General features: G+C 39.5%; 1 protein-coding gene across 1 annotated transcript in view; it reads left to right on the plus strand.

Moving 5' to 3' along the window:
* Window positions 1-3,733, plus strand: part of ascc3 (activating signal cointegrator 1 complex subunit 3) — a 143,973-nt gene extending 140,240 nt beyond the window's left edge. Inside the window, exons 41-42 of the mRNA XM_061080652.1 lie at window positions 1,010-1,185; window positions 2,099-3,733. Of these exons, the coding sequence (XP_060936635.1) occupies window positions 1,010-1,185; window positions 2,099-2,246 (324 nt within the window). The 3' untranslated portion in view covers window positions 2,247-3,733. The remainder of the gene's footprint in view (window positions 1-1,009; window positions 1,186-2,098) is intronic.
* Window positions 3,734-9,676: the final 5,943 nt, after the last annotated feature.

Raw genomic sequence — 9,676 nt, forward strand, 5'->3', positions numbered from 1 at the left:
TCTATTTTATTTTAGCCTATGCAGATTATACGATTGATTTTAGAAAGTCTGTACGGCAAAAGGATCCAAATTACATTTCCAATCTGATTTCTACAAATGCATCTCAGGCTGGAAGCTCTGGCTTCTCAAATCAGATTTCAAAGTGTCTTTGGAGAACAGCCGTTGATACGTAAACTTGTGTTGCTGACCATTTGATTTCCAAAGACCTCAGGAAACAAAGACAAACATTTAAGTAATTATTTAAATAATTAAAATAGAACGGCTCCTTTCCTGATAAAGCTGCAGATTATCTTTTGATCCCTTTTAACTTGGTTTTCTTTGTCCAGGTTGCTTTGCATGTTGGCCACAGATGCAGCTCTGTCTCAGAAAGATATACTGATCTTCAGATGTTGTGGCTACTTATCACTGCAGTGATTTAGTGTTGTGCTTCCATAACGTTGGGGGGGCTGGTTTGTGAAAGTATCCTGAACGACCCCTGCAAATGTAAACGTGGCTGCAGTTTGGTGCACAGCCTTTTTTCGAATATAAGAAATACAGTCAAAGTGGTTTATGACTTTTACCAAGTTCCTCTTGGTAACAGTTTTTTAAATCAATGCTCTCGCAAGAAGAAGAAAGAACGATTCAGGAATTTGTGTTTTGATTTGGTCAGTGCAGTTATAGATTTAATGGACATTTAATTGGAAAAAAAATGCTCTGTAAGTATCTGTGGGTTTGGGCCTGTTATACAATTATGCTTCACATTAGACAACAAACTTACTTTTCATAATAAATCTGATTTCTATATCAGCTGCATGATGTTGTTGGGCTTAACATCACATTCCACAGTGTCTGTTAAGTTTCCCCATCAAGATTCTATATATCAGACCTGGTTCATGATTAAATCACAAGGAGCCACCTCAGCTGAGGTCTCATTATCAAATGAACCAGACATAGTAGATGTTTAAGCCTCTTTAGCACCGTCAGACTGTAAAGTGTGTGCGTGTGTGTGTGTGTGTTTTGTTGTTTTCAGAGGAAGCAGGACAGTAAGGCCCAGGCTCCCAGGTTTCCCAAGGCGAAGGATGAAGGCTGGTTCCTGATATTGGGGGAGGTGGATCGCAAAGAGCTGCTGGCGGTCAAACGGGTTGGATACGTGCGCAACCGCATGTCCGTGTCGCTGGCCTTCTACACACCGGAGAAGACTGGGAAGTAAGAAGCTGAACAAACAGGAGATTCGAACCACACACAAACACAAGCATTCTCCACACTCTCCAGATACAATCATTCAGAGGGAGTGCACCAGTCCACGGTGCACCTTTAGTCTCCAGACCAGTTGCAGGTCAAACTATTTGAACTGCATCGTTCGTCTCCCAGACACTTTGGATTAGTCGCAGTTCACAGTTGTCACAGGTTTATAGTCCAACACAATTGTTCAACAGTTTCTGACAAAGCTGCATGTTGTGACATGGTCTCTACTAGTCGTTCAATTCATGAAATATCATGGACTTCTGAGAGATGTTTGGCAGAAGAGAATGTCTGCTTGATTAATTCTTATTGAAAAGCAATGACTCTGAATTACATCATAAATCATTTGCACCATCAATCATTTCTCCAGAATTTGAAAAGATTGTTTTACTGCTTTGAATTCCCCGCCTCATAAAATGAACTGAGCTGTGGGAAGTCCCACTTTAAAGATAAAACCCAACAATGTGTTCATCTGTCTCTTTATACTTTCTAAACACTGAGGCCTGTTTATGGCAAGGCTGAGTCCTTTCATAAAACAGCTCAATAGTACTCAGTGTTATTTATTAAAGCATCTCATAAAACAGCTGGAGAATATTTTAACCAAATGTCCGTCAAACAGGAGGGAACTGCATTTAGTGGGGACTATTTTCAGTGGAGGATTAATTCACATTTGGTGCCATTGACTTTGATCCTGTGACACTAATTGAACAGCACAGAGTGAGCATTAGCTTCTACCTTAGTGTACGAAGGATGAATGTGAAAAAAAATGGTTTTGTAATGTAAGGCCTCCAGTGAAATGAATCTTTGTCCAACAACATTTGCTTTCAGGCCTTTGTATCCATGTATACGCTCTAACTGTTGACCTGTGTGGTTTCAGGTGCATCTACACGCTGTACCTGATGAGTGACAGCTACCTGGGTGTGGACCAGCAGTACGACATCCACCTGGATGTAACACCTGCCAGCATCGCGGCCCAGGTCAACACAGAGGTGTCCGACTCGGTGACTGACCTGCGCCGCAGCTGAGGAACAAAACACAACTCTGTGACTGTGTTACAGGAGGGATTCTTACCTCACACATGTCACTGATCTGTGTCATCTCTGACATCTCTGGGTTGTGACCACATTGCATTCTGGTCCGTTAAGGCTTCAGCAAAAACTGTAAATTTGTGCCTCATTTATTTTCTTTAGGTTATTTAGCACCAGTAAAGAACGTGACATTTTAGTTTCTTAAACTTATTTTATGTTTTCATTTTATCGGTGGAACCTAATTAAACACTGAATCATATCAGGTGGCAAACTGCTTCTGCTGCACTGCTCTCTATGAGCTGGAGCTTTAAAGTGTTTGTAACGTCTGGCAGCATCTCAGCAGATTCATTATCATCACTGATGGACGCTGTGTTCCACTTCAGATGGACTCTCTGTTTTCACAGTCTGTCCCATCCACAATTAATGAAGTTTTCTTTTGCTAAACTTTGAAGAAAAGCGGCAGTCCTTAGTTTCTGAGATTCCTCTTCACGCTCATCTATGACCTCTGTGAGACTAAAACCCTCCAGATGTTTGAAAGGGATTGGTTTACACAACTTGTCCTCGCGAGTTCTATAAATTGGAATAACACTTTAACAGTCGCACCATGTTCATTGATGTTGTTGTACTTGATTGTACCAACACAAACTGACTGTTCTACCTAACCTTTCTGTAAAGCTGACCACTTAAATGTGTGGAAGCCTCTTTTCTTAAATCCTGTCTCTTGAGATGGGCTCTCAGACACTGTTGGACAATGGAGTGTTTCCCTTTGTCGTTTGTGTTGGCTTTTCTACTTTGATGAAGACACCACATGTTCATCCACCACATCCACATAGGAGTCAGTCCAACATTCACTTCCCCTCTGTATGCCACTGTGGTTTGAGTGGGAAAACTGAGCTCCTCATTTACTCCTAAAAACAAAATCACTTCCAGCCAATATACATGACGGAGACGAATCAAGAGTAAACAAGCCAGTTGTTTTTTTTTCATAGACCCAGGATAAAAAAGTGCTTCCTGAGCATCCTGTCAAAACCAAATATTGTTTGGCCTGAAAATACACAAGATAATTGATAAATATTCACTGTAGTCTTATAGTGTTTCCACCACCCAGGGAATTCATATCATAAACCTGTTTTCATGTTGCATTTGACTGTAACACTACCTACTGTATACTTCCACTGGTAATTTGTTTTAACCTAAACTGCAATAGTCCTGGACACTATCATATACAACTTGTATAATAAGTGATGTGATGTTGGCAGAATGCAACATGTATTACAGTTTCAGCTCGACAGAACAACACATCAGCTGTTTTCTGTATGACTCAGTGTTGGTGTGTTTAACGGATCAGAAATGGACCATTGATCCAGAAATACGATGTTGAAAATATCAGAAATTATGTTTTATTTTCTTTTTTTTCTTTAAAAAGGGGAGGAGCAAACAAAGACACGGTTCTGAGAGTAATCAATAAACCCACCTTGAAACAACCCCTTTCTCCATATTGTTTTCTCTGTGACTGCACCGCACCCTGACCCGCCACATCGATAGGTTCAGGATTAAGCCTGAGGTTAAGTTCTGCATGGAGCCTGTAGTCCTTCTGAAATAATACATGGAACTAGAATCACCGCCTTGTGGTTCTACTCTTCAGAAAGTGTACGCTTCACTTTCAGTTTGCCTGTTTGTACAGACTAATATATGTAATTAAGACTTGAAAGAAATTTTATGAAAGGTATTAAGTTGAGATGTTAGAACAAGTATCGTATGAATTCATGAGTCATGACCAAAAGCGTGTTTCCTGGGGTCACAGTGACCTCAACCTCTGGCCTTTGACCACCAGGATCTAATCCATTAATCCTCCAGCTCGAATGGACATTTGTGCCTGATGTAATAAAAGCGTTGCTGAGTGATCGCATTCAGAAGAATGAGATGGACCAATGGACATGCAGATGGATGGACAACCAAGACACACTTTGAAAGAATGGAACACAAAGGGTTTAGGTGTTTTTAGTCATAATTAGCCTGTGAATTCTGATTATGGCCAAAAAACTATTATGTGACATGACTTTGAGTTTTGGCCAAAATCAAATCCATTCATTCTTCAGTCCAAGTGAACGTTTAAAGAAAATACCTCTATTAGTTTCTGAGACATCGTGTTCACAACGGAAAAGACAGAGAGAACATCCAGACACACAATGAGGTTTGGAATAGTCTTTGTGAATTTAACAAAAGTCTTAATTGCAACACTGTTTCCAAGTTAAATGGCAGCATGTTGGGTTTCACTGTGTCAAACAGAAAAAAGCTGGCAATTGATTTAACCTGTCAGAGATTTCAGTGCAGGTGTGTGTAGGTGAAAAGTGCTTCATGCAGCGACTCAAATCAGATGCTTCTCACATTGAGGTAGTAAAGAAATGTGTAACGGCTTTAAAATCATTCCATTTTGTGGGGAATGTTTGTATTTTTTAATTGTTGCATCAGTTCTGTTGTCTATGCATCAATGAGTACACAGCAGTGGACCTGTATACATGCACATTGGTTGTAGGACAATTAAAAAAATAAAAAAAAATTACAAATCCTGTTGATAATGTTCACTTTGTTTTGTGGCTTCGGTTATCAGAAGCCTTTAACACTTGAAGTGCTGTGGGGGCCCAGACAGCTGCAGTCGTAAATGATAAAGAATTAAATGCTTATAAAAGCAGAGAATCCTATACTTGCAGGACAATAAGTGAAAATGGGTAATATAAACTGAGTGAGTCAGTCTTCACACTCATCCCACATTCTGATGAGATGCCGAAAAAAAATTAATATATCTGCATTGACTGTGAAACATGAGATTTTCAAGCACAGGCCTCAGAAGCATATATAAGTTCAAATGTCTCCAGACTCCTGATTCAGTTGCACATCATTTGTTCACACTGCTGCAAGAAGAACTAACAGTTTTCTTTTCATTCATTCTCAAGCTGTCACACATCAGATAAGTAGTGATAACGAAACACAGATGTTTGTTTGGCTTTTATAAATCTGCACAAATGATGTGCAAAGGAATGAGATCATGGGATGCTAAAATGTTAGGCATATAGTGGAAAAAAAAATTGTATTTTCTTAAGAATAAACAAAAAAGAATGTGCGTAAAAAATGTGCACGACCAGACTGAATTAGTTTTATTCATATTTTATTCACGTTTGTTCTTATTCTACACAGACGTCATAAACTCAGTTCACATTAGATCAAAGACTTTATATAAAGATGGACAAATTGGCAGCTCCCAAAAGTATTGCCAAAACATTTTGATCCCCCCTGGTGGCAGGCTGCAGTAAAGATCTCCTCCGTGTTGGCAGATAGATACATAGACCAAACAAAAACATCAAACTAGATGGTTTCTGTCATTTTACATAGTTTGTGGGTCACTGATGCATGTTCATGTCTCTGATCAATTTGGATATGATAAGTAAAAACATGGTGAAAAGACATGATTGACAGCTGAGGCTGACTTGTGATTGATCGAGGGCATAGATCGGTGGGACCTCGGTACCTTGGCTCCATCTGGGATATTTAGGCTTTTTGTTGTACAGTGAGAGGAAGTGGAGACACGTCCATCTTTATTTACTGTCTCTATGCTAGACGCTCTACCGGAATAATCTGAGTATTAACCAGTTTCACAGCAGCCATTTAGACATCAAATCCTGAGTAAATAAGTAGTTAACAACCAAGTTTAGTAACCACAGAACTTTAGTTATGACAAAGCCAAACAAAATGGCTGTGTGCAGCACCACAGGATAGACCTGGTCACCATTTAGCTTGACTCATCAAATCACATCACACCTTGTAACTTTGTGTCACTCAGTTCTGTTACTTATGCTTAATTTAAATTGTACTGAGTTGACCAAACAAGTTGAGTCTTTCCGCAATGTGTTGCTCTTATCCCCATATCCCACTTCTCTGGAGTGAAGCAGCAGCAGCAGCAGCCCAGGTCAGCTGTGCACAGCTGTGCACAGCTGTGGTGGTACCGTCTCATCGTGAATATAAATGAACCACATGGAATGTCAGTGCTGGTTCTAATAATTCAGCTGCTGCCGAATCTAAGAGAATCACTCGAGGTTACAGATCCTGATGATACGCTGCGATTACTGTTGGACAACTAAAACACGTGGCTGAAATATAGTATGCAAAATGCAGTTGCTGATATGAAAGCAATTCCCTCATCTACAGTATCACCCTGACCTGCACCCGTATGTCTTCAGAGCCTTTCACACAGTCTGATCCAGGCAGGAATGTGGCAAATTTGAACACTGGATGGAGGGGGGAGTCACCATCAACATCTCTGGAAAACGGAGAGCTGTCATAGCAGGACAGTCCCAAAGCACTCACTTATCATAACATGGTCTACTATATGGTGAATTTGCATTTATGTAGTGCTGTCTAATCCTTAAGTGAAATTTCCTATGTAGCAAAATCGTTGCTTCTCACAATCCATCATGAAGACTAGTGCACATCCAATGGTCGCCAACTGAGCTATATACCATCATGCATTGTGCTCCCGGCGTTGACAGGAAGAGAAATGGCAGAGAGGAGAGAGGTCAGCAGGATTTGGTTTTCTCTTTCTGGTGATTCTGTTTCTTCTTATCAAAACTAGGTGAGGATAAAGACTGACAGGATTCCATTTGCCTGCATTTTCACAGACCATTGAGTTTGTTTTAGTTTTCTTTAAGCATATGTCCCTAACATCTCGGATGGTGTACATTATTTTTTAATGAACGGTATACGAGACAAATGTGAGCTGAGGTGGTAAAGTACATAATAAGAGCAGAGCAGCACAAAACTCTGGCAAACAAGTTCTTTCTATATTTAAACACTGTCATTAATGAGCTTTTAACCAAAAGTGTTTAGTGTCAAGTGTAACGTAAACGTTTAAAATCGATTATGGGATTTTCCACCTGCCAAAGTTGTAGTTGTTTTACGTCATAATTCCACGACAATGACGTCATTACCAACTACAGATAAAGAATGTCCCAAAGGGTTTAGTCTTATATAGTCCTCTACATAGAAGTCTCTATATAGTGAGTATAAGGGGGAGTGAATGGGTCGTTCAGACACAGCTTCTGTATGGTGTCTCTCAGGTTATGTCTCTGTCTATAATCCCACAGCATTATGCCGGCTCTGTTTGGCTCAGTGTAAACAAGCAGAGCTGGTATAATGAGGGGTCGTCTAACGATATAATATCCCAGACACTCTGTTTAAATGAGGCTTGTGTCTCAACACTGCAGGAGGCATTACTGTGTCATTCTACCAGTGGACATTTTGACTTGTCACGGTCATGTGATGGCTCTGTTCTTTTCACATGCACCAACACATCAACACGGTGAGCCAGCATGCACACACTGTGCTGGAGCAGCTAAATGGAATCAAGCCATAATTAATTTGACCTGTGCTTTTAATACTTTTGTTTTAAATGTTTTAAATGACCCGAGCGTCCTCAGCAGTGTACAACAACAACGTATACATACATAAAATATTAGATACTTTAATTCTCCGCTGCGGCCGTCCTGTGATACAGTTTCAATCCCATTTAGTCCCTTGGCATTAACTCAAATGCAGCTCGGAGAAACAACAGAAGTCCATTCTCAGAGGAAATTCATCATTCAACTTTTGAGGAAAAACGATTTAGATAAATATAACTAACCTTATACAGTCCAGGTATCAAACAATGACTGATCACTTGTGTTTTAATTTTTTCTGACATATTTCTGTTTTTTCTTTATGAAATATATCAAAGGTTTTTTATCCAAAACAATGCATTAAAAGAGTAACGCATATGGAATGTGAACCATAGTGTTGGCAGATAACATCCAACAGTTTGAAAAACAAATATATTATGAAAATATTTACTATATCTATTGATTATATTTATGCATATAATTAATTAGGCCTATTTTTGAGCACATTAATTAAAATGTTGATATTTGGTAGTCATATTAAAAAAAACTAATTTGAGGGTTGAGTTGTGCAGTGAAAAAATATGATAATATTTAATAACAATATTTATGACCTCAGTAAAAATTATCTTTGTCGTTAAGATTTTTAATTCCTATTAGATTTTTTTTTCTGTTTAGGTGTGTTAGACACATTTTTTTCAGACGTCAGTACAAATGTATTGAGTCTGTTTCGACAGAATTTTAATGTTGGAATGTTGCAAGCTGGTGATTCCACTGAACGTCACAGGGCAACCCGGACCTTTCATCTTAAACACAGAGCTCCCACATTAAGTCATGAAGCAGGAGGCTCCTCCTCAGATGTTGTTGTGTTGTAGTGGTTCAGATTTGCAAAGTATTTCTCATTTTACACATACACATAGTCTGCCAATAATAATGGTAATATAATAATATATAACAAGTATTTATTTTGTCAGAGTCCACCCAGCATTGTTGGTTTTGCATTCAAGTAAAGATGTTTAGTATGTGCAGAAACCTCTGTGTGCGTCTGTAATTCTGAGGGAAATAACAGAGATCTTTTAACAATGCAATTGTAGAAAAGCAGGACCTATGGCCGGAGCGTTCATGCTGCTCGGAGGGAGACTTCACCATGTGGAGCGTTTTAGACTGTCAGGTCCAAATGGTCCACAGGCGCGTGTAGTCCAATTACCAGTGAATGTGGAGTCGAAGCGAAGGTTAAACCAGCGGCAAGATCTCGAGCGCCTTCAGCATCGGAGAGTTGTCCTCCCCGCAGACTGGATCCATCAGAGAGAGAGAGAGAGAGAGAGAGAGAGAGAGAGAGAGAGAGAGAGAGAGAGAGAGAGAGAGAGAGAGAGAGAGAGAGAGAGAGAGAGAGAGAGAGAGAGAGAGAGAGAGAGAGAGAGAGAGAGAGAGAGAGAGAGAGAGAGAGAGAGAGAGAGAGAGAGAGAGAGAGAGAGAGAGAGAGAGAGAGAGAGAGAGAGACGTGGTGCTGGGTGCCCACTCTACCTTCATCATCATCATCTCATTCTATTTGGAAAAAGTTTGGAAAACACTACACACTTGAAATATAATATGATATAAGATCATACTGACTTAATGTTTTCATAATAATTTGTTCCATAAATTCGAGTTCTTAAAATCAATGGGAAAATGAGGACAATCCCCTGTAGCCTGCTGAATGACATCATGTAGTGATATAAAAAATGTGATGACCATTCATGAGTCGATTCCTTAATTATGTAAACTGTTAAAATACGTTTCAAAAATCGAGATCAACCCTTGAACATGTAAATTCCATCATCATTCAGTCTCGTAATGAGATGAGCAGCTTCTCACTTATCATTTGAACTGGTTTAAAACCAATCTCGTCTTTGTTTATTATTATTTAAATGACGTCAACCTATACAGGCTAAAACCTACATAAATAAAACCGCTCAGGCTGAACAATAGGAACACAAGTCCTTGGGTCAGATTAGAGGCCTC

The sequence above is a fragment of the Limanda limanda genome, chromosome 11 (genome assembly GCF_963576545.1).
Source record: "Limanda limanda chromosome 11, fLimLim1.1, whole genome shotgun sequence".
In the NCBI taxonomy this organism is placed as follows: domain Eukaryota; kingdom Metazoa; phylum Chordata; class Actinopteri; order Pleuronectiformes; family Pleuronectidae; genus Limanda; species Limanda limanda.